Source organism: Oncorhynchus gorbuscha, linkage group LG06 (genome assembly GCF_021184085.1).
Source record: "Oncorhynchus gorbuscha isolate QuinsamMale2020 ecotype Even-year linkage group LG06, OgorEven_v1.0, whole genome shotgun sequence".
In the NCBI taxonomy this organism is placed as follows: Eukaryota; Metazoa; Chordata; class Actinopteri; order Salmoniformes; family Salmonidae; genus Oncorhynchus; species Oncorhynchus gorbuscha.
Genome location: NC_060178.1, coordinates 6,626,104 through 6,651,922, shown reverse-complemented (window position 1 = coordinate 6,651,922; position 25,819 = coordinate 6,626,104). Strand labels below are relative to the sequence as shown.

Here is a 25,819-nt window from a genome sequence, read left to right as displayed (position 1 = left end):
ATATATATTATTATTATACAAAATAGAGCATTTTAAATGACATGTTACAGGAGTGCAAATACAACTGTCAATTTAAAACTATTATATTTCCCAACTAGATAGTTTTTTAAAAACTGAATACATTGAGAGTGTTCGGGAGAGAGAGAAACAACGTATTGCTTAATCATCCATGGTTGGTTTATTATTCCATTACGATCTATAACAAATGACTGTAACCCCTATTTCTAGGAAAAGTCATTGCTAAAACTGTCACAGCATCCAGAATGAAGACGAGGATATTTGCGAAGACTGAATAGGCATTTCGTTCAGGAACTTGTATGTCTGGTACCGTGTAACTGCAAGTCGCAGCACAAAAGTGGCAGCTCCTATTCATCTGGGTATGTGTAAATGTTCTTGGCAAATAAAGTGAATCTGATTCTTTATTTAACTGAAGTACCTGAATGTAACAGGATGTGCACACACTATTTCTGAACTCAGCAGCCTAAATCCCGGCCCTTCTATAAACCCATTCTAACTACAGACATACTTTCTGTATAAGCCATGCAAGTCATTTACAATGTACTGCAAGAATCTATCAAGGTTAAGGCAAAGTAAGAGGTGGTCTGGTTTGCTGCAGTGGTTCTAAAGTGAGAGGAGACAACGGTGATTCTAAGGAGAGATGAGACAACGGTGATTTTAAGGAGAGAGGAGACAACGGTGATTCTAAGGAGAGAGGAGACAACGGTGATTCTAAGGAGAGAGGAGACAACGGTGATTCTAAGGAGAGAGGAGACAACGGTGGTTCTAAGGAGAGAGGAGACAACGGTGGTTCTAAGGAGAGAGGAGACAACGGTGGTTCTAAGGAGAGAGGAGACAACGGTGGTTCTAAGGAGAGAGGAGACAACGGTGGTTCTAAGGAGAGAGGAGACAACGGTGGTTCTAAGGAGAGAGGAGACAACAGTGATTTTAAGGAGAGAGGAGACAACGGTGGTTCTAAGGTGAGAGGAGACAACGGTGGTTCTAAGGTGAGAGGAGACAACGGATTCTAAGGTGAGAGGAGACAATGGTGATTCTAAGGAGAGAGGAGACAACGGTGATTCTAAGGAGAGAGGAGACAACGGTGGTTCTAAGGAGAGAGGAGACAACGGTGGTTCTAAGGAGAGAGGAGACAACGGTGATTTTAAGGAGAGAGGAGACAACGGTGATTTTAAGGAGAGAGGAGACAACGGTGGTTCTAAGGTGAGAGGAGACAACGGTGGTTCTAAGGTGAGAGGAGACAACGGTGGTTCTAAGGTGAGAGGAGACAACGGTGGTTCTAAGGAGAGAGGAGACAACGGTGGTTCTAAGGAGAGAGGAGACAACGGTGGTTCTAAAGTGATAGGAGACAACGGTGGTTCTAAGGTGAGAGGAGACAACGGTGGTTCTAAGGTGAGAGGAGACAACGGTGGTTATAAGGAGAGAGGAGACAACGGTGGTTCTAAGGAGAGAGGAGACAACGGTGGTTCTAAAGTGATAGGAGACAACGGTGGTTCTAAGGAGAGAGGAGACAACGGTGGTTCTAAAGTGAGAGGAGACAACGGTGGTTCTAAGGAGAGAGGAGACAACGGTGGTTCTAAGGAGAGAGGAGACAACGGTGGTTCTAAGGAGAGAGGAGACAACGGTGGTTCTAAAGTGATAGGAGACAACGGTGGTTCTAAGGAGAGAGGAGACAACGGTGGTTCTAAAGTGATAGGAGACAACGGTGGTTCTAAGGAGAGAGGAGACAACGGTGGTTCTAAAGTGATAGGAGACAACGGTGGTTCTAAGGAGAGAGGAGACAACGGTGGTTCTAAGGAGAGAGGAGACAACGGTGGTTCTAAGGAGAGAGGAGACAACGGTGATTCTAAAGAGAGAGGAGACAACGGTGGTTCTGAGGAGAGAGGGTGGTTCTAAGGAGAGAGGAGACAACACCTAGGGGTAATGCCGCAGTACTGGAGGGTATATGGCACTGTGTGAATGAAAAGTGAGCAGCATAGTTCTCCTGAAGACTCCATCCGGTTTCTGTGTCCCGCATGTCCTTCTGAGGGCTTCTCACACTACTGAGCCAAACCAAGCCAGCCCAGTTCAGTTTGGGTTGTCCTGACAGTGTGAAACCGGTACAGGTGATCTGACTCTCAAATCCAACAGTTGATTGGTGACTCCTGTCCTTTAGCCCCTGGGCCATGTTCACTGGGCACGAAGAGGAAGAAATTAGCTCCTTTTCATTGTCCGTTGCACAACATTTTTAAACGTTTTGCTCCGGTGTGCCCTAATAAACAGGAGCTAGGTCTACGGTGACATCTCCTCCCATCTGTCCTCCTATTCCTGGTCTGTGAGGTAGAAGCCCAGCTTGGCCACAGTCATCTCCCTCCGTAGACGTGTCACCTCCCAGAACATCTGTTCCGCTGGTGGCGGGCAGAGACAAAGACAGAGAGAGAGACAAAGACAGAGAGAGAGACAAAGACAGAGAGAGAGACAAAGACAGAGAGAGAGACAAAGACAGAGAGAGAGACAAAGACAGAGAGAGAGACAAAGACAGAGAGAGAGACAAAGACAGAGAGAGAGACAAAGACAGAGAGAGAGACAAAGACAGAGAGAGACAAAGACAGAGAGAGACAAAGACAGAGAGAGACAGAGACAGAGAGAGACAAAGACAGAGAGAGACAGAGACAGAGAGAGACAAAGACAGAGAGAGACAAAGACAGAGAGACAGACAAAGACAGAGAGAGACAGAGACAGAGACAGAGAGAGACAGACAGAGACAGAGAGAGACAGACAGACAGAGAGAGACAGAGAGAGAGACAGAGACAGACAGAGACAGAGAGAGACAGAGACAGAGAGAGACAGAGACAGAGAGAGACAGAGACAGAGAGAGACAGAGACAGAGAGAGACAAAGACAGAGACAGAGAGAGACAAAGACAGAGAGAGACAAAGACAGAGAGAGACAAAGACAGAGACAGACAGAGACAGAGAGACAGAGACAAAGACAGAGAGAGACAAAGACAGAGACAAAGACAGAGAGAGACAAAGGCATGAGGGTTGAAATGGTTTCAGTCAAGATTCAGAACGCCAGACAAGATTTAATGTCTGCATTAACAAATATAACTTATTGCCACTGTCATTTTTTCACTGTTAAAATGGGACTACCGTTGATCTCTCTCTGTGTCTATCTTTTAGAAGGGGGGTCTGACTTACCATCATGTCTGACCAGGCCCTGCTGAATATAGCGGATATAGGTGAAGAAGTTACACACGGCTGTGATCTAGAGGGGCGGAATTGAGGAATGGCTCACACACACATTAAAAACAAAAGTTCTCTCACATAGGCCTAAGGGATAAAAGTATTTATAAACATTAAAAAGTAGTCCTATTTATATGTCTGTAGATGTTGAGGATAAGTGAATACATACATTTTTATTTTCAAGACATTTTTTTTTTTTTAAACAACAAACATGGTTGCTAGGTACCCGTGCCCTGCTGGAGGGAGAGATATAGTAGTAACTCTCTTCGTCACCCAGTTTGATTTGGTGCTGACAGGACCGGGATATGCCACTCAACGCACACTTCCTGTTATAGAGGCAGAGAGAAAAAAAGAAGAAAAAAAACACCAACTAACTCACTCATTTATGGAATTCTACGGCGTCGAGTTTCACGGACACAAATTAAGCCTCGACATATACTTAAAAGCACTTTCAAGGGAGATTCTTCACTGAGCAAGTTCTTTCGTTGAGAACTAGGCTTAACCTGGGTCTGGGAAACCGGGAAATACATTTAGCAGACATGACAACATGATGGTTAGATGTTAAACATCAGAAAAGGAACAAATCAAATGGCCTGGACAGATATGGAGTCGCTTCCTCCACACGGATGGAGTTAGATACATCTGAGGAATGTTAGGTATGTTAGACTACAGACACACCGGGAGGACCTGTGTATATTAGACTACAGACAAGCTGGGAGGACAGACAAGATGCCTTACAAGACCTGTGTATGTTAGACTACAGACACACCGGGAGGACAGACAAGATGCCTTACAAGACCTGTGTATGTTAGACTACAGACACACCGGGAGGACAGACAAGATGCCTTACAAGACCTGTGTATATTAGACTACAGACACACCGGGAGGACAGACAAGATGCCTTACAAGACCTGTGTATGTTAGACTACAGACACACCGGGAGGACAGACAAGATGCCTTACAAGACCTGTGTATGTTAGACTACAGACACACCGGGGGGACAGACAAGATGCCTTACAAGACCTGTGTATGTTAGACTACAGACACACCGGGAGGACAGACAAGATGCCTTACAAGACCTGTGTATGTTAGACTACAGACACACCGGGAGGACAGACAAGATGCCTTACAAGACCTGTGTATGTTAGACTACAGACACACCGGGAGGACAGACAAGATGCCTTACAAGACCTGTGTATGTTAGACTACAGACACACCGGGAGGACAGACAAGATGCCTTACAAGACCTGTGTATGTTAGACTACAGACACACCGGGAGGACAGACAAGATGCCTTACAAGACCTGTGTATGTTAGACTACAGACACACCGGGAGGACAGACAAGATGCCTTACAAGACCTGTGTATATTAGACTACAGACACACCGGGAGGACAGACAAGATGCCTTACAAGACCTGTGTATGTTAGACTACAGACACACCGGGAGGACAGACAAGATGCCTTACAAGACCTGTGTATATTAGACTACAGACACACCGGGAGGACAGACAAGATGCCTTACAAGACCTGTGTATGTTAGACTACAGACACACCGGGAGGACAGACAAGATGCCTTACAAGACCTGTGTATGTTAGACTACAGACACACCGGGAGGACAGACAAGATGCCTTACAAGACCTGTGTATGTTAGACTACAGACACACCGGGGGACAGACAAGATGCCTTACAAGACCTGTGTATGTTAGACTACAGACACACCGGGAGGACAGACAAGATGCCTTACAAGACCTGTGTATGTTAGACTACAGACACACCGGGAGGACAGACAAGATGCCTTACAAGACCTGTGTATGTTAGACTACAGACACACCGGGGGGACAGACAAGATGCCTTACAAGACCTGTGTATGTTAGACTACAGACACACCGGGAGGACAGACAAGATGCCTTACAAGACCTGTGTATGTTAGACTACAGACACACCGGGGGGACAGACAAGATGCCTTACAAGACCTGTGTATGTTAGACTACAGACACACCGGGAGGACAGACAAGATGCCTTACAAGACCTGTGCATGTTAGACTACAGACAAGCTGGGGGGACAGACAAGATGCCTTACAAGACCTGTGTATGTTAGACTACAGACACACCGGGAGGACAGACAAGATGCCTTACAAGACCTGTGCATGTTAGACTACAGACAAGCTGGGGGGACAGACAAGATGCCTTACAAGACCTGTGTATGTTAGACTACAGACACACCGGGAGGACAGACAAGATGCCTTACAAGACCTGTGCATGTTAGACTACAGACAAGCTGGGGGGACAGACAAGATGCCTTACAAGACCTGTGCATGTTAGACTACAGACAAGCTGGGGGGACAGACAAGATGCCTTACAAGACCTGTGTATGTTTGACTACAGACAAGCTGGGAGGACAGACAAGATGCCTTACAAGACCTGTGTATGTTTGACTACAGACAAGCTGGGAGGACAGACAAGATGCCTTACAAGACCTGTGTATATTAGACTACAGACAAGCTGGGGGGACAGACAAGATGCCTTACAAGACCTGTGTATGTTTGACTACAGACAAGCTGGGAGGACAGACAAGATGCCTTACAAGACCTGTGTATGTTTGACTACAGACAAGCTGGGAGGACAGACAAGATGCCTTACAAGACCTGTGTATATTAGACTACAGACAAGCTGGGAGGACAGACAAGATGCCTTACAAGACCTGTGTATGTTTGACTACAGACAAGCTGGGGGGACAGACAAGATGCCTTACAAGACCTGTGTATGTTAGACTACAGACAAGCTGGGAGGACAGACAAGCTGGCAGTGATCAACAACAAGACATGCATGGCTGGACAGAGTGCTGGAGGGCATTCTGATGAGAGAGGAAGGGTTTAGCATACAGGGCCGTGATACAGGACCGTGATACAGGACCGTGATACAGGACCGTGATACAGGACCGTGATACAGGACAGTGATACAGGACAGTGATACAGGACAGTGATACAGGACCGTGAACACAGAGCACAGAACAGTGATACTGGACCGTGATACAGGACAGTGATACAGGACAGTGATACAGCACAGAGATACAGGGCCGTGATACAGGACAGTGATACAGGGCCGTGATACAGGACAGTGATACAGGACAGTGATACAGCACAGAGATACAGGGCCGTGATACAGGACAGTGATACAGGGCCGTGATACAGGACAGTGATACAGGACAGTGATACAGGAAAAGAAAAAGGTAATGAAATAATTCGCTCCTAAAGTTACTTACGTCTCTACTGCTGCCTTCAAGCCACTGGGGGAAATAATTCAATCAACATTTGATTAGGAAGCAGTGCCACATTATCAGTGTAGCCCCATTGATTCAGCTCATTAGGATTCAAGAGGAAATTCATAACAGATTGAAGACAAAAACTAAACTAATCCATACAAAGTCAGACCAATCAAGTTCACATAATTTTATCATGGAGTCATGAATAATGATATTCATTAAAGATGACAGGTGCAATTGTGAAAAATCACCAAGAGGAAGGAGAGAGAGAGAGTTTATTTGAGCATGAATAGTTCTTGAATGATTACTAGAGACAGATGGGTGTGGTTCAGTTGTGATTACTGTTGTCATGACCAATATATATATATATATTTTTAACCTTTATTTAACCAGGCAAGTCAGTTAAGAACACATTCTTATTTTCAATGACGGCCTGGGAACAGTGGGTTAACTGCCTGTTCAGGGGCAGAACGACAGATTTGTACCATGTCAGCTCGGGGGTTTGAACTCACAACCTTCCGGTTACTAGTCCAACACTCTAACCACGCTACGCTACGCTGCCGCCCCATAATCCTCTCTGAAGTATCACAGCAAGGAAACAAAACATGAGGCGGACTACATTTTCTGAGGAAAACAGCCTTAAAACATTATAATAAAGTTGTGATAACGTTTTAATAGCATTGAGGGATGACTCACTTGGGCCCGCCACACTCTATGGCGTTGGCTTTCACCATGGATAAAGCTGACATGGCCACCGGCTCGATGGTTAGAGAGTTGTTCTCCACTGCACTCTGGACTGACTGAGACAACTGTGTGCAGGACAAGGAGTCACATTGCATTATTACAACAACATGCACACAAAAGCCTTTCGCCTCCCGACACATGTACATGTATTAACATATTATGCTAATATAATAGTTAGGGTATCCTATTATGCTAATATAATAGTTATGGTATTCTATTATGCTAATATAATAGTTATGGTATCATAGTATGCTAATATAATAGTTATGGTATCATAGTATGCTAATATAATAGTTATGGCATCCTATTATGCTAATATAATATTTATGGTATTCTATTATGCTAATAGTATAGTTATGGTATTCTATTATATTATGCTAATATAATAGTTATGGTATTCTATTCTATTAGAATAGTTATGGTATTCTATTATATTATGCTATTAGAATAGTTATGGTATTCTATTATATTATGCTATTAGAATAGTTATGGTATTCTATTCTATTAGAATAGTTATGGTATTCTATTCTATTAGAATAGTTATGGTATTCTATTCTATTAGAATAGTTATGGTATTCTATTCTATTAGAATAGTTATGGTATTCTATTCTATTAGAATAGTTATGGTATTCTATTCTATTAGAATAGTTATGGTATTCTATTATACTATGCTATTAGAATAGTTATGGTATTCTATTATATTATGCTATTAGAATAGTTATGGTATTCTCTTCTATTATTAGAATAATTATGGCATTCTCTTCTATTATGCTATTAGAATAGTTATGGTATTCTCTTCTATTATTAGAATAATTATGGGATTCTTCTATTATGCTATTAGAATAGTTACGGTATTCTCTTCTATTATTAGAATTGTTATGGTATTCTATTCTATTAGAATAGTTATGGTATTCTATTCTATTAGAATAGTTATGGTATTCTATGTACCTCAGATCGTGTGAAGGAGAGGCAGGGGCCGATGTCCTCCCTGTATATCCGCACCAGGAAGGCTGAACTTCTGTCCAGACTAGGTCTGTTTTTCCAGGTCAAGAACTCGTCATACAGAATGCTGTCCATCTGAGAGGAGATATAATTGATTAGTTATTTTCCTGTATTTGATTTACTGTGAATATGGTTTGATATGCAACATCAACTAGGCAAGTCAGTTAAGAACAAATTCTTATTTACAATGACGGCCTAGGAACAGTGGGTTAACTGTCTTGTTCAGGGGCAGAATGACAGACTTTTACCTTGTCAGCTCAGGGATTCGCTCTTGCAACCTTTCGGTTACTAGACCAACGCTCTAACCACTAGGCTACCTGCTGTTTACTAGACCAACGCTCTAACCACTAGGCTACCTGCTGTTTACTAGACCAACGCTCTAACCACTAGGCTACCTGCTGTTTACTAGACCAACGCTCTAACCACTAGGCTACCTGCTGTTTACTAGACCTACCCGCCGCCTCTGCGCTCTAACCGCTAGGCTACCCGCCGCCTCTGCGCTCTAACCGCTAGGCTACCCGCCGCCTCTGCGCTCTAACCGCTAGGCTACCCGCCGCCTCTGCGCTCTAACCGCTAGGCTACCCGCCGCCTCTGCGCTCTAACCGCTAGGCTACCCGCCGCCTCTGCGCTCTAACCGCTAGGCTACCCGCCGCCTCTGCGCTCTAACCGCTAGGCTACCCGCCGCCTCTGCGCTCCCGCCGCCTCTGCGCCGCTAGGCTACCCGCCGCCTCTGCGCTCTAACCGCTAGGCTACCCGCCGCCTCTGCGCTCTAACCGCTAGGCTACCCGCCGCCTCTGCGCTCTAACCGCTAGGCTACCCGCCGCCTCTGCGCTCTAACCGCTAGGCTACCCGCCGCCTCTGCGCTCTAACCGCTAGGCTACCCGCCGCCTCTGCGCTCTAACCGCTAGGCTACCCGCCGCCTCTGCGCTCTAACCGCTAGGCTACCCGCCGCCTCTGCGCTCTAACCGCTAGGCTACCCGCCGCCTCTGCGCTCTAACCGCTAGGCTACCCGCCGCCTCTGCGCTCTAACCGCTAGGCTACCCGCCGCCTCTGCGCTCTAACCGCTAGGCTACCTGCCGCCCCAATAGCTTACAGTCCTGTGAAAAAGTATTTGACTCCTTTCTGATTTTCTCTATTTTTGTATATTTTTGATACTGAATGTTATCAGATCTTCAACCAAAACCTAATATTAGATAAAGGGAACCTGAGTTTACAAAAAATAAAATGGATACTTATTTCATTAACAAAGTTATGCAAAACCAAATTCCCCTGTGTGTAAAAATAATTTCCCCTTACACTCAACAACTGGTTGTGCCACCTTTGGTTGCAGTGACTCCAACCAAACACTTCCTGTAGTTGTTGATCCGTCTCTTACATCGCTCTGGAGGAATTTTGGCCCAGTCTTGCATGCAGAACTGCTGTCTGTGAGCTGATGCTGAAGAGCAGCTGGGTCAATGAAACAATGATCCAAAACACAAAATCAAGTCTACATGAAAATGGCAACAAAAAAAACAACATGTAAAAAAGTGTTGAAATTAATCTATTTAAAAGTTCAGACTTAATCCCAATTGAGATGTTGTGGCAGGACTTGAAATGAGCAGTTCATATGCTTGAAAACCCACAAATGTTGCTGAGTTAAAGAAGTTCTGCACGGAAGAGTGGGCCATAAGTCGTCCCGAGCGATGTGTGAGACTGAACTCCAGGAAGAGTTTGGTTGGATTTAATACAGCTAAAAGGTGGCTATTTCTTTTCACACAGGGGCATTGGGTGTTGCATCCCTTATCAGGTATGAAGACAAGACTCAGATTCAGACGAATAAACAACAGTTTAATATTCTTAACAGGGGCGGGCAATAGACAGGTCAAGACAGGCCTGGGTCAGTAACCTGGAAACGGGAGATAAAGGGCTGAGAAACATGGGTTTGACCCTGGACACATGAAAGGTGGGTACGGGCATCAGAAGCAGAGGGTCTAATGATCTGGGAGATGGGAAACGGGCTGATAAACTGGGGGGAGAGTTTGTCGGATTCCACCCGAAGGGGCAGATCCCGGGTGGATAGCCATACCTTCTGCCCGGGTAGGTGGGACAGATCCCGGGTGGACAGCCATACCTTCTGCCCGGGTAGGTGGGGCAGATCCCGGGTGGACAGCCATACCTTCTACCCGAGACGATACCGGGGAGCCGGGGTCTGATGGCGATCTGCTTGTCGTCGATACCTGAAGGTGGTCTTGAGGGCCGACCGGGCTCCAGATACGCCGACAGCAGCGGACAAACATCCTGGCCAACCTCCTCTTCCTGCTCAGGGAAGAGCGGTGACTGATACCCCAGGGAACACTCAAACGATGATAGGCCCGTGGCAGTGGGGCTGGCGGAGACCAGGCAGCGCAGAGTGGTCTCGAGGTCCTGGTTGATTTGATCCGACTGGAGGGGCTTGAAGGCAGAGGAAATGAGTGGTAGCGGTTAACGGTTCTTTACAGTGATGTCATTGAGTCCCCGGTAGTCAATGCATGGACGCAGGGTCTTGTCCTTCTTCTCCATGAAGAAGAATCCTGCACCAGCGGGAGAGGAAGAGGGACGGATAAATCCAGTAGCTAGGGAGTCCCCAATTTAGTCCTCCATAGCCTTGGTTTCAGGTCCCGACAGCGAGTACTGACGACCCCGGGGTGGCCTGGTGCTAGGGAGAAGGTCAATCCCGCAGTCATAGGGGCAGTTCGGCAGAAGGGAGGTGGACTGGGACTTGCTGAACACCTCCCGGAGATCCTGGTACTCCGCGGGGATGGCAGAGAGATCCAGCACCACCGAGGACCCAAGAAGACATCCTGGGGCAGGTTGCGCGGACTTCAGACAATGGGCGTGGCAGAACAGACTCCAGCCCATGATAGCACCTGTAGACCAGTTGATCAGTAGGTTATGTGGCTGGAGCCAGGAGAATCCCAACACCATGGGGATCTGGGGGGACTTGATGAGCAGGAACTGAATGGTCTCGCTGTGATACCCTGACACACGTAGGTTGATGGGAGTGGTGTTATGGGTGACCCGACCTATAAAGCGCCCATCCAACGCTCGAACATCCATGGGAATGGAGAGGGGCTGAGTGGGGATGTTGAGCTCGGAAGCCAGTCTGGCGTCCAAAAAGCTCTCATCGGCCCCAGAGTCAATAAGGACCCGGAGAGATTTGGACTGGTTTCCCCACAGCATAATGACATGAAAATGGGTTTGAGTAAGGGAAGCAGAAAAGTTCCTCATATGGCCCACTAGAGTACTCACTCCTACCAGTGAGCCTGGTTTTTACCAGGCACGAGGACACAAAATGACCAAAAGTCCCGCAATACAGACAGCTCCTTGTGCTGATCCGATGTTGCCGTTCCGCTGGCGACAGCCCAGCCCTACCCAGTTGCATGGGCTCAGGAAACAGTGCCTCGGCCAGTAACCCAGAGGTGGGGTAACGATACAGGGCGGCAGGCAGGCTCAGGGTCAGGCAGAGGTCGGTAATCCAGAAGGGGGCAAAGGTACAGATCGGCAGACAGGCTCAGGGTCAGGCAGAGGTCCGTAATCCAGAAGGGGGCAAAGGTACAGATCGGCAGACAGGCTCAGGGTCAGGCAGAGGTCCGTAATCCAGAAGGGGGCAAAGGTACAGATCGGCAGACAGGCTCAGGGTCAGGCAGAGGTCCGTAATCCAGAAGGGGGCAAAGGTACAGATCGGCAGACAGGCTCAGGGTCAGGCAGAGGTCGGTAATCCAGAAGGGGGCAAAGGTACAGATCGGCAAACAGGCTCAGGGTCAGGCAGAGGTCGGTAGTCCAGAAGGGGGCAAAGGTACAGATCGGCAGACAGGCTCAGGGTCAGGCAGAGGTCCGTAATCCAGAAGGGGGCAAAGGTACAGATCGGCAGACAGGCTCAGGGTCAGGCTCAGGCAAAGTGGTCAGGCAGGTGGGCTCGGAGTCAGGACGGATAGGGGTCAAAACCAGGAGGAAGAGAAAAGAGAGACTGGAAAAAGCAGGAGCTGAGACACAAAACGCTGGTAGACTTGAACAAACAAGACGAACTAGCACCAGACAAACAGAGAACACAGGTATAAATACACAAGGGATTTACACAGGGAAGACACCTGGAGGAGGGTGGAGACAATCACAGACAGGTGAAACAGATCAGGGTGTGACATAACTCTGTTTATGAATAAGTATCCATTTCATTTTTGTAAACTAAGGTTCCCTTTATCTAATATTAGGTTTCAGTTGAATATTTGATAACATTCAGTATCAAAAATTGGCAAAAGTAGAGACATTTTTAAAGGGGGCAAATACTTTTTCACAGCACACTACCACTTCCACATTCTACCCCCAGGGGGCAGCAGCAAACTTGTCCAGATGCTGAGCCTGCTTGATAAGCGCATCAGGTGATGTTCGTTCAGTGTCCCAGTTGGCAGAGCCGTGAGGCTGCTGGTTCGTTTAGTGGCCACGAGCCTTTCCGTTTGTTTTCGAGTTTGGGCTTTTAGTACGTATTTATGTCACCATCTGAACAAATAACGATTTGCTTGGGCTGGCCGATCCAAGAGGTCAAGAGGGAGCTGACCCTGGACTTAAAGGTAAGGTATCCTGGGTACATACATTTAACATCTAGGCATATACGCTGATTTCACACTTACAGTAGATGAACATCTTAAATCAGGTTGAAAACTAGTTAACTGGGCCTAAGACTTAGCAGTGCAACAATATAAGTGCAACAATATTAGCAGGCTAGTTATCGGTTTGGTAACAACTGTAAGTGCGGGAAGACGCAAGACAGATGCCTTCCCTTGGGGGAAAGAGAAATGTGAGATAACCATTTATGTTTAAGTACCATATTTAATGTAGTTGTTACTTGTTAGTCTATAATTATCTGTTGTGTAATTAGGTACCGATGTCATTACTTTTAACCGGTTTAAACCGGTTTAACTGGCAGTACCAGGGTTGAAGGTTATGGTTAAAGTTTGACACTGGACTGAATTCAAGGACACACTGATAATGAACCTGTGACACTGTGTGTGATTCTGTAGAATCTGATGATGTCACTTCCTATAAGCCTCTTCGGGCTGGTGTTTAGGTGCTATGTGGTTAATATAGAGGTAACTACCAAAATAAAGGAAATACCAACATACTGTGTCTTAATAGGATGTTGGGCCACCATCAACCGTCACTGAGATCTGGTGACTGAGACACATCCTCTATGTTCCTTTGAGACCCTGAGCATGATGGGACGGTAACATGACCCTGAGCATGATGGGACGTTAACATGACCCTGAGCATGATGGGACGTTAACATGACCCTGAGCATGATGGGACGTTAACATGACCCTGAGCATGATGGGACGTTAACATGACCCTGAGCATGACGGGATGTTAATTGCTTCATTAAACTCAGAAACCACAACTGTGTGGAAGCAATCGCTTTCAATATACATTTCAATCCCTCATTTACCCAAGGGTTTCCTGTATTTTGGTAGTTACCAGTATAAAAGGGCCTTCTCAGAAGGGTTTCCTGTATTTTGGTAGTTACCTGTATAAAAGGGCCTTCTCAGAAGGGTTTCCTGTATTTTGGTAGTTACCTGTATAAAAGGGCCTTCTCAGAAGGGTTTCCTGTATTTTGGTAGTTACCTGTATAAAAGGGCCTTCCTGTATAAAAGGGCCTTCTCAGAAGGGTTTCCTGTATTTTGGTAGTTACCTGTATAAAAGGGCTTTCTCAGAAGAGTTTCCTGTATTTTGGTAGTTACCTGTATAAAAGGACCTTCTCAGAATGGTTTCCTGTATTTTGGTAGTTACCTGTATAAAAGGACCTTCTCAGAAGGGTTTCCTGTATTTTGGTAGGTACCTGTATAAAAGGTCCTTCTCAGAAGGGTTTCCTGTATTTTGGTAGTTACCTGTATAAAAGGACCTTCTCAGAAAAGATAGACATTTTCTTTGCTTCTGCTCTGGAGATGTTCTCCCTGAATTCTTGTATTGACCACATTGATGTTGATTGGCTTTACAGACCACTGTTCTCCTTTTTTTCACCCTGAATTCCAGTTACGATAATGGGCATTGACTTAGTCACTTAGGTCCATATAAATATTATCCAGATAACATTACTCCATAGACATTCACTCACATGTACATTTTATTGTGTATTATTCTGTGTTTTTTTTGTGTTTAACATTAATGTACTTTGTCTTTTTTAAGCACATTAACAAATTCATTCCCCCATGGTAGGAAAACAAGGTTGATCTATTCTAGTCAACCGAATAAATAAATAAATAAATAAATAAAACTGACCCATGAACCATAATGTACATCCTGATAATACTTTTAAGCATGCCTCCATATACAAAGCTTCCCAGGATATAGAGTATTCTAGAAGCTATGATCCCTTGATTGATGTCACTTGCTGTATCCACTTCCAATCGGTGTAGATGAACAGGAGGAGACGGGTTAAAGAAGGGTTTTTAAGCCTTGAGATAATTGAGACATGGATTGTGTACGTGTGCCTTTCAGAGGGCAAGACAACAGATGCAGGTGCACCGGTTTGTGTCAAGAACTTCAACGCTGCTGGGTTTTTCACAGTTTCCCGTGTGTATCAAGAATGGTTCACCACCCAAAGGACATCCAGCCAACTTGACACAACTGTGGGAAGCATTGGAGTCAACATGGGCCAGCATCCCTGTGGAAAGCTTTCGACACCTTGTAGAGTCCACATGGGCCAGCATCCCTGTGGAAAGCTTTCGACACCTTGTAGAGTCCACATGGGCCAGCATCCCTGTAGAAGGCTTTCAACACCTTGTAGAGTCCATGCCCTGACCAATTGAGGCTGTTCAGAGGGTAAAAGGGGAGGAACTCAATATTAGGACGGTGTTCATAATGTTTTGTATACTCAATGTATAGGCGCTGTTACAAAGTCTATTTTAATTTCAGTTGTCCCAAAGCGCTTTACTGTCACCCCATCCAAGGCACAAAGACCAGGAAGAATCACAGTGGCAAAGAAAAAACAAGAAGGAAACCTTGAGGAACCAGAGGTTTGTGGTTACCTGGCGGCTGAGAGACCGTGGCCTCTCCCCCTGCTCTGCCCAGTAGGGTTCATAGGTCACAGAGACAGAGTGACCTGGAACCAAACATAGAATCAGCAAGAGGAGCGCAGGAACAGTAGGCTGAGAAAGGAGAGAGGGAGAGAGAGAAGGAGAGATGGAGAGAAGGTGAGATGGAGGGAGGAAGGGAGAGAGAAAAAGAGGGAGGGAGGGAGATGGAGGAAGGGAGAAATGGAGGGAGGGAGAGAGAAAGAAAGCAATGGGAGGGAGAGAGATGGAGGGAGAGAGAGAGAGAAAGAAATGAAGGATGGGAGAGAAAGAGAGATGGAGGGAGGGAGAGATTGAAAGAGAGAGGGAGGGAGAGAGAGAGAAAAAGAGGGAGGGAGGGAGATGGAGGGAGGGAGAGGGAGAGAAAGAAAGCAATGGGAGGGAGAGAGATGGAGGGAGAGAGAGAGAAAGAAAGCAATGGGAGGGAGAGAGATGGAGGGAGGAAGAAGAAGAGGGCAGGGAAAGATGATGACGATCAAGAGAAAACAGGAAGAAGGAAGGAGATCACATGATGTAAGTTAGAGGAAGATGAAAATAGAAAGGGAAGAGAGGAGAGAAATACATTGACAAGAGTTATAGTAGGAAGCAGAGTTATAGTAGGAAGCAGAGTTATAGTAGGAAGCAGAGTTATAGTAGGAAGCAGAGTTATAGTAGGAAGCAGTAGCAGAGTTATAGTAGGAAGCAGAGTTATAGTAGGAATCAGAGTTATAGTAAGAAGCAGTAGCAGAGTTATAGTAGGAATCAGAGTTATAGTAGGAAGCAGTAGCAGAGTTATAGTAGGAATCAGAGTTATAGTAGGAATCAGAGTTATAGTAAGAAGCAGAGTTATAGTAAGAAGCAGTAGCAGAGTTATAGTAGGAAGCAGAGTTATAGTAGGAAGCAGAGTTATAGTAGGAAGCAGAGTTATAGTAGGAAGCAGAGTTATAGTAGGAAGCAGAGTTATAGTAGGAAGCAGAGTTATAGTAGGAAGCAGAGTTATAGTAGGAAGCAGAGTTATAGTAGGAAGCAGAGTTATAGTAGGAAGCAGAGTTATAGTAGGAAGCAGAGTTATAGTAGGAAGCAGAGTTATAGTAGGAAGCAGAGTTATAGTAGGAAGCAGAGTTATAGTAGGAAGCAGAGTTATAGTAGGAAGCAGAGTTATAGTAGGAAGCAGAGTTATAGTAGGAAGCAGTAGTAGAGTAGGAAGCAGTAGTAGAGTAGGAAGCAGAGTTATAGTAGGAAGCAGAGTTATAGTAGGAAGCAGAGTTATAGTAGGAAGCAGAGTTATAGTAGGAAGCAGAGTTATAGTAGGAAGCAGAGTTATAGTAGGAAGCAGAGTTATAGTAGGAAGCAGAGTTATAGTAGGAAGCAGAGTTATAGTAGGAAGCAGAGTTATAGTAGGAAGCAGAGTTATAGTAGGAAGCAGTAGTTTATAGTAGGAAGCAGAGTTATAGTAGGAAGCAGAGTTATAGTAAGAAGCAGAGTTATAGTAAGAAGCAGAGTTATAGTAGGAAGCAGAGTTATAGTAGGAAGCAGAGTTATAGTAGGAAGCAGAGTTATAGTAGGAAGCAGTAGTAGAGTTATAGTAGGAAGCAGAGTTATAGTAGGAAGCAGAGTTATAGTAAGAAGCAGAGTTATAGTAGGAAGCAGAGTTATAGTAGGAAGCAGAGTTATAGTAGGAAGCAGAGTTATAGTAGGAAGCAGAGTTATAGTAGGAAGCAGAGTTATAGTAGGAAGCAGTAGTAGAGTTATAGTAGGAAGCAGAGTTATAGTAGGAAGCAGAGTTATAGTAAGAAGCAGAGTTATAGTAAGAAGCAGAGTTATAGTAGGAAGCAGAGTTATAGTAGGAAGCAGAGTTATAGTAGGAAGCAGAGTTATAGTAGGAAGCAGTAGTAGAGTTATAGTAGGAAGCAGAGTTATAGTAGGAAGCAGAGTTATAGTAAGAAGCAGAGTTATAGTAGGAAGCAGAGTTATAGTAGGAAGCAGAGTTATAGTAGGAAGCAGAGTTATAGTAGGAAGCAGAGTTATAGTAGGAAGCAGAGTTATAGTAGGAAGTAGAGTTATAGTAGGACGCAGAGTTATAGTAGGAAGTAGAGTTATAGTAGGAAGCAGAGTTATAGTAGGAAGCAGTAGCAGAGTTATAGTAGGAAGCAGAGTTATAGTAGGAAGCAGAGTTATAGTAGGAACCAGAGTTATAGTAGGAAGCAGAGTTATAGTAGGAAGCAGTAGTAGAGTTATAGTAGGAAGCAGAGTTATAGTAGGAATCAGTAGTAGAGTTATAGTAGGAAGCAGTAGTAGAGTTATAGTAGGAAGCAGAGTTATAGTAGGAAGCAGAGTTATAGTAGGAAGCAGAGTTATAGTAGGAAGCAGAGTTATAGTAGGAAGCAGAGTTATAGTAGGAAGCAGAGTTATAGTAGGAAGCAGAGTTATAGTAGGAAGCAGAGTTATAGTAGGAAGCAGTTATAGTAGGAAGTTATAGTAGGAAGCAGAGTTATAGTAGGAAGTAGGAAGCAGTAGTAGAGTTATAGTAGGAAGTTATAGTAGGAAGCAGAGTTATAGTAGGAAGCAGAGTTATAGTAGGAAGCAGAGTTATAGTAGGAAGCAGAGTTATAGTAGGAAGCAGAGTTATAGTAGGAAGCAGAGTTATAGTAGGAAGCAGAGTTATAGTAGGAAGCAGAGTTATAGTAGGAAGCAGAGTTATAGTAGGAAGCAGAGTTATAGTAGGAATCAGTAGTATAGTTATAGTAGGAAGCAGAGTTATAGTAGGAAGCAGAGTTATAGTAGGAAGCAGAGTTATAGTAGGAAGCACAGAGTTATAGTAGGAAGCACAGAGTTATAGTAGGAAGCACAGAGTTATAGTAGGAAGCAGAGTTATTGTAGGAAGCAGAGTTATTGTAGGAAGCAGAGTTATTGTAGGAAGCAGAGTTATTGTAGGAAGCAGAGTTATTGTAGGAAGCAGAGTTATTGTAGGAAGCAGAGTTATTGTAGGAAGCAGAGTTATAGTAGGAAGCAGAGTTATAGTAGGAAGCAGAGTTATAGTAGGAAGCAGAGTTATTGTAGGAAGCAGAGTTATTGTAGGAAGCAGAGTTATTGTAGGAAGCAGAGTTATTGTAGGAAGCAGAGTTATAGTAGGACAGAGTTATAGTAGGAAGCAGAGTTATTGTAGGAAGCAGAGTTATAGTAGGACAGAGTTATAGTAGGAAGCAGTAGTAGAGTTGGTTCCCAAGACCATTATTTTCATCAATAGTGTCCAGTGAATTCTACTAGATGAAAAGCCTAAATGAGTCTGACATCCTGGCATTTAAAGCAGACAATAACAAAAACGCACATGCTATAAAATGTATTTTTTGCAAAAACACAAAAAGCCTACTACTTAGAACAGCATTATGGGTATTCAGACACAGCCGGTCTGTACTCTGAAGGCAGCTGGCCCTACCTCTTTGTCCTCTCTGACTGGTTGCAGGTCAGAGGGCAGGTCTGAGTGTCCACCAGGGGCCAATGGGAGGGCACCACTGGCACTCTTGTTGCGTGCGTGTCCCCCTCCATGGTGGGGGCTGGCACCCCTGGACCTAGTGCCCGGGGAGAGGAGCTGAGGGTGGGCCCGGCGGTTAGGGGAAGACGGGGTGGAGGTCAGGACCATGGTCTTCAGGGCTGACACCTCCGCCTGCAGAACATCACTCTGGGGAGGTACAAGAACACAAGTGGTAAAAGACAGTAGTTATGGATTGTACCCATCCCCCCCCCCCACACACACACACCTCTAACTGAAGCATAAAGTCTTTAGTTTAAACAGGAGACATAAACAGACCTTTCCCTGAGCCTCCTTCAGCTGTTTCTCTGCTGTTGCTTGTTTCACGTTGGCTTCACGCACCATCCTGTGGGCTTCCTAGGGAAACAGCAAAAAAAAGGACATAGTTAACATGCAAGATTCACACCTTTCTGAGTCCAGGTGTACTTATACCATCGCCAGTTCAGCTAGCTGTAAGTTGTAGCAGGCCTCGTAGTCAGTCCTTCACTAGTTCAGCTAGCTGTAAGTTGTAGCAGGCCTCGTAGTCAGTCCTTCACTAGTTCAGCTAGCTGTAAGTTGTAGCAGGCCTTCAGTCCTTCACTAGTTCAGCTAGCTGTAGGTTGTAGCAGGCCTCGTAGTCAGTCCTTCACTAGTTCAGCTAGCTGTAAGTTGTAGCAGGCCTCGTAGTCAGTCCTTCACTAGTTCAGCTAGCTGTAAGTTGTAGCAGGCCTCGTAGTCAGTCCTTCACTAGTTCAGCTAGCTGTAAGTTGTAGCAGGCCTCGTAGTCAGTCCTTCACTAGTTCAGCTAGCTATAGGTTGTAGCAGGCCTCATAGTCAGTCCTTCACTAGTTCAGCTAGCTGTAAGTTGTAGCAGGCCTCGTAGTCAGTCCTTCACTAGTTCAGCTAGCTATAGGTTGTAGCAGGCCTCGTAGTCGGTCCTTCACTAGTTCAGCTAGCTGTAGGTTGTAGCAGGCCTCGTAGTCAGTCCTTCACTAGTTCAGCTAGCTGTAGGTTGTAGCAGGCCTCGTAGTCAGTCCTTCACTAGTTCAGCTAGCTGTAAGTTGTAGCAGGCCTCGTAGTCAGTCCTTCACCAGTTCAGCTAGCTGTAAGTTGTAGCAGGCCTCGTAGTCGGTCTTTCACTAGTTCAGCTAGCTGTAGGTTGTCGCAGGCCTCGTAGTCAGTCCTTCACTAGTTCAGCTAGCTGTAGGTTGTAGCAGGCCTCGTAGTCAGACCTTCACTAGTTCAGCTAGCTGTAAGTTGTAGCAGGCCTCGTAGTCAGTCCTTCACTAGTTCAGCTAGCTGTAGGTTGTAGCAGGCCTCATAGTCAGACCTTCACTAGTTCAGCTAGCTATAGGTTGTAGCAGGCCTCTTAGTCAGTCCTTCACTAGTTCAGCTAGCTGTAAGTTGTAGCAGGCCTCGTAGTCAGTCCTTCACTAGTTCAGCTAGCTGTATGTTGTAGCAGGCCTCATAGTCAGTCCTTCACTAGTTCAGCTAGCTGTAGGTTGTAGCAGGCCTCGTAGTCAGTCCTTCACTAGTTCAGCTAGCTGTAGGTTGTAGCAGGCCTCGTAGTCAGTCCTTCACTAGTTCAGCTAGCTGTAGGTTGTAGCAGGCCTCGTAGTCAGTCCTTCACTTGTTCAGCTAGCTGTAGGTTGTAGCAGGCCTTGTAGTCAGTCCTTTACTAGTTCAGCTAGCTGTAAGTTATAGCAGGCCTCGTAGTCAGACCTTCCTACCTCAAACAGACTGGCAGTTAGCTCCTCCAGCTCCTGCTCTAGTTGATCCCGGATCTGAGACAGACGCTCGCACTCCTTATCCTTCAGCTTCAGCTCCTGGGAGGGGATAGAAGAGGTGAAGGGTAGAACTGGGTCAGAATAGTTGTAGGGTAGAACTGGGTCAGAATAGAAGAGTTGTAGGGTAGAACTGGGTCAGGATAGAAGAGGTGTAGGGTAGAACGGGGTCAGGATAGAAGAGGTGTAGGGTAGAACTGGGTCAGGATAGAAGAGTTGTAGGGTAGAACTGGGTCAGGATAGAAGAGTTGTAGGGTAGAACTGGGTCAGGATAGAAGAGGTGTAGGGTAGAACTGGGTCAGGATAGAAGAGGTGTAGGGTAGAACTGGGTCAGGATAGAAGAGGTGTAGGGTAGAACTGGGTCAGGATAGAAGAGGTGTAGGGTAGAACTGGGTCAGGATAGAAGAGGTGAAGAGTAGAACTGGGTCAGGATAGAAGAGTTGTAGGGTAGAACTGGGTCAGGATAGAAGAGTTGAAGGGTAGAACTGGGTCAGGATAGAAGAGTTGTAGGGTAGAACTGGGTCAGGATAGAAGAGTTGTAGGGTAGAACTGGGTCAGGATAGAAGAGTTGTAGGGTAGAACTGGGTCATGATAGAAGAGTTGTAGGGTAGAACTGGGTCAGGATAGAAGAGGTGTAGGGTAGAACTGGGTCAGGATAGAAGAGATGTAGGGTAGAACTGGGTCAGGATAGAAGAGGTGTAGGGTAGAACTGGGTCAGGATAGAAGAGTTGAAGGGTAGAACTGGGTCAGGATAGAAGAGGTGTAGGGTAGAACTGGGTCAGGATAGAAGAGGTGTAGGGTAGAACTGGGTCAGGATAGAAGAGGTATAGGGTAGAACTGGGTCAGGATAGAAGAGGTGAAGGGTAGAACTGGGTCAGGATAGAAGAGGTGAAGGGTAGAACTGGGTCAGGATAGAAGAGTTGTAGGGTAGAACTGGGTCAGGATAGAAGAGGTGAAGGGTAGACCTGGGTCAGGATAGAAGAGTTGTAGGGTAGAACTGGGTCAGGATAGAAGAGTTGTAGGGTAGAACTGGGTCAAGATAGAAGAGGTGTATGGTAGTACTGGGTCAGAATAGAATAGTTGTAGGGTAGAACTGGGTCAGGATAGAAGAGTTGTAGGGTAGAACTGGGTCAGAATAGAAGAGGTGAAGTGTAGACCTGGGTCAGAATAGAAGAGGTGAAGGGTAGAACTGGGTCAGAATAGTTGTAGGGTAGAACTGGGTCAGAATAGAAGAGGTGTAGGGTAGAACTGGGTCAGAATAGTTGTAGGGTAGAACTGGGTCAGAATAGTTGTAGGGTAGAACTGGGTCAGAATAGAATAGTTGTAGGGTAGAACTGGGTCAGAATAGAAGAGGTGAAGTGTAGACCTGGGTCAGAATAGAAGAGGTGAAGGGTAGAACTGGGTCAGAATAGTTGTAGGGTAGAACTGGGTCAGAATAGAAGAGGTGTAGGGTAGAACTGGGTCAGAATAGTTATAGGTTAGAACTGGGTCAGAATAGAAGGGGTGTAGGGTAGAACTGGGTCAGAATAGAAGGGGTGTAGGGTAGACCTGGGTCAGAATAGAAGAGGTGTAGGGTAGACCTGGGTCAGAATAGAAGAGGTGTAGGGTAGAACTGGGTCAGAATAGAAGAGGTGAAGGGTAGAACTGGGTCAGAATAGAAGAGGTGAAGGGTAGAACTGGGTCAGAATAGAAGGGGTGTACTGAATAACAAGATGGGCCTCAGACACCTTCTGTGCAGCATCTAGCTGCTCTCTGAGGATCTCTGATCCCTTCTCTCTGATCTCCAGGGATGAGCTTCGAAGGCGGGACACATTGTCTTCATGCTCCCCGCCCCGGGCACCCTCCAGCTGGGCAGCACGCTCCAGCCTGCTGCCCTCCCTGCCCCTGGCCTGGGTACCCTGCTCCTGGGGCCTGGTGGGCCTGGGGTCACCCTGCCCTCCACCCTCCACCCTGGGGATTGGACCTGGCTCCAGGTCTACCAACCTTTAGAAAACATCAAAATATGAGATTTAAAAAACGTGTCTGTTAAGTGCAATGGCTATATGAACATGTAAGCTAACTAGCCCCTTCAGCTGCTTGCTTGAGATATTGAGAAAATTAGGTAGTTAATAGGGGGGGGCTCCCGAGTGGCGCAGCGGTCTAAGACACTGCATCTCATCTAGCCTAGTGGTTAGAGCGTTGGACTAGTAACCGAAAGGTTGCAAGATCAAATCCCCGAGCTGACAAGGTACAAATCTGTCGTTCTGCCCCTGAACAAGGCAATTAACCCACTATTCCTAGGCCGTCATTGAAAATAAGAATTTGTTGTTAACTGACTTGCCTAGTTAAATAAAGGTTTAAAAATAGAAGAAAAAAAAACACAATTGACCCAGCGTGGTTAGGGTTTGGCCGTCATTATAAATAAGAATTTATTTATAACTTAGGTAAGTAGGTTTAAAAAAAGGAATATAATACAGAATAATACAAATTAAATTTTGTTTGTGACATGGAATACAACAGGTGTAGACTGGATGAAGCTAAATACAGGGAGAACCAGATCAATGTTGGTGGCTTATATACAGGGAGTACCAGTACCAGATCAATGTGGAGCTATATACAGGGAGTACCAGATCAATGTGGAGCTATATACAGGGAGTACCAGATCAATGTTGGTGGCTTATATACAGGAAGTACCAGATCAATGTGGAGCTATATACAGGGAGTACCAGATCAATGTTGGTGGCTTATATACAGGGAGTACCAGTACCAGATCAATGTGGAGCTATATACAGGGAGTACCAGATCAATGTGGAGCTATATACAGGGAGTACCAGATCAATGTGGAGCTATATACAGGGAGTACCAGTATCAGATCAATGTGGAGCTATATACAGGGAGTACCAGTACCAGATCAATGTGGAGCTACAGGGAGTACCAGATCAATGTGGAGCTATATACAGGGAGTACCAGATCAATGTGGAGCTATATACAGGGAGTACCAGATCAATATGGAGCTATATACAGGGAGTACCAGATCAATATGGAGCTATATACAGGGAGTACCAGTACCAGATCAATGTGGAGCTATATACAGGGAGTACCAGATCAATATGGAGCTATATACAGGGAGTACCAGATCAATGTGGGGCTATATACAGGGAGTACCAGATCAATATGGAGCTATATACAGGAAGTACCAGTACCAGATCAATGTGGAGCTATATACAGGGAGTACCAGTTCCAGATCAATGTGGAGCTATATACAGGGTGTACCAGATCAATGTGGAGCTATATACAGGGAGTACCAGATCAATGTGGAGCTATATACAGGGAGTACCAGATCAATGTGGAGCTATATACAGGAAGTACCAGTACCAGATCAATGTGGAGCTATATACAGGAAGTACCAGTACCAGATCAATGTGGGGCTATATACAGGAAGTAACAGTACCAGATCAATGTGGGGCTATATACAGGGAGAACCAGATCAATGTGGAGCTATATACAGGGAGTACCAGATCAATGTGGGGCTATATACAGGGAGTACCAGTACCAGATCAATGTGGAGCTATATACAGGAAGTACCAGATCAATGTGGAGCTATATACAGGGAGTACCAGATCAATGTGGAGCTATATACAGGGAGTACCAGTACCAGATCAATGTGGAGCTATATACAGGGAGTACCAGTACCAGATCAATGTGGAGCTATATACAGGGAGTACCAGATCAATGTGGAGCTATATACAGGGAGTACCAGTACCAGATCAATGTGGAGCTATATACAGGGAGTACCAGTACCAGATCAATGTGGAGCTATAAACAGGGAGTACCAGATCAATGTGGAGCTATATACAGGGAGTACCAGTACCAGAACAATGTGAAGCTATATACAGGGAGTACCAGATCAATGTGGAGCTATATACAGGGAGTACCAGTACCAGATCAATGTGGAGCTATATACAGGGAGAACCAGAACAATGTGGAGCTATATACAGGGAGTACCAGATTAATGTGGGGCTATATACAGGGAGTACCAGATCAATGTGGAGCTATATACAGGAAGTACCAGATCAATGTGGGGCTATATACAGGGAGTACCAGATCAATGTGGAGCTATATACAGGGAGTACCAGATCAATGTGGAGCTATATACAGGGAGTACCAGTACCAGATCAATGTGGAGGCTATATAAAGGGAGTACCAGTACCAGATCAATGTGGAGCTATAAACAGGGAGTACCAGTACCAGATCAATGTGGAGCTATATACAGGGAGAACCAGATCAATGTGGAGCTATATACAGGGAGTACAAGTACCAGATCAATGTGGAGCTATATACAGGAAGTACCAGATCAATGTGGAGCTATATACAGGGAGTACCAGATCAATGTGGAGCTATATACAGGGAGTACCAGATCAATGTGGAGCTATATACAGGAAGTACCAGATCAATGTGGAGCTATATACAGGGAGTACCAGATCAATGTGGAGCTATATACAGGAAGTACCAGATCAATGTGGGGCTATATACAGGGAGTACCAGATCAATGTGGGGCTATATACAGGGAGTACCAGATCAATGTGGAGCTATATACAGGGAGTACCAGATCAATGTGGAGCTATATACAGGGAGTACCAGATCAATGTGGGGCTATATACAGGGAGTACCAGATCAATGTGGGGCTATATACAGGGAGTACCAGATCAATGTGCAGAGGTAATAATTATTTGAGATAGGGTCTGAATACTTTCCCGAATGCACTTTCTCTTCCTCGACATTTTGTTCCATTAAAGACTTGTTCTAAAATGTATTGAATACTAACAAATCCTCATTCTACACACAATACCCCATAAACACAGATCGAAAACAGTTGTTTTGAATTTTTTGCTAGTATTTTAAACAGAAATACCTTATTTATTTAAGTAATCAGACCCTTTGCTGTGAGACTCAACATTTAGCTCAGGTGCATCTGTTTCCATTGATCATCCTTGTTGTAAATTCAATTGATTGGACATTTGGAAATGCACAAACCTGTCTATATATGGTCACACAGTTGACAGTGCATGTGAGAACAAACACCAAGCCATGAGGTAGAAGGAATTATTCGCAGAGGTCCGAGACAGGATTGTGTCGAGGTACAGATCTGGGGAAGGGTACCAAAACATTTCTATGTGTATGACACACAGCTGTACATTTCAATGAAACATGGTGAAGCCCCAAAATTGCCCTCGCTAGAAGCC

General features: G+C 45.3%; 1 protein-coding gene across 1 annotated transcript; it reads right to left on the bottom strand.

The window, feature by feature from the left end:
• Nucleotides 1-839: 839 nt before the first annotated feature.
• On the bottom strand, nucleotides 840-22,577 carry LOC124037463 (guanine nucleotide exchange factor for Rab-3A-like). The gene is made up of 9 exons (XM_046352199.1): nucleotides 22,325-22,577; nucleotides 20,544-20,639; nucleotides 19,114-19,191; nucleotides 18,742-18,984; nucleotides 8,194-8,322; nucleotides 7,198-7,310; nucleotides 3,465-3,564; nucleotides 3,194-3,260; nucleotides 840-2,402 (listed from the first exon to the last, which is right to left on the bottom strand). Exons 3-9 carry the CDS (start codon nucleotides 19,177-19,179, stop codon nucleotides 2,317-2,319), a joined length of 804 nt encoding a protein of 267 aa, XP_046208155.1. The 5' UTR covers nucleotides 19,180-19,191; nucleotides 20,544-20,639; nucleotides 22,325-22,577; the 3' UTR covers nucleotides 840-2,316.
• Nucleotides 22,578-25,819: the final 3,242 nt, after the last annotated feature.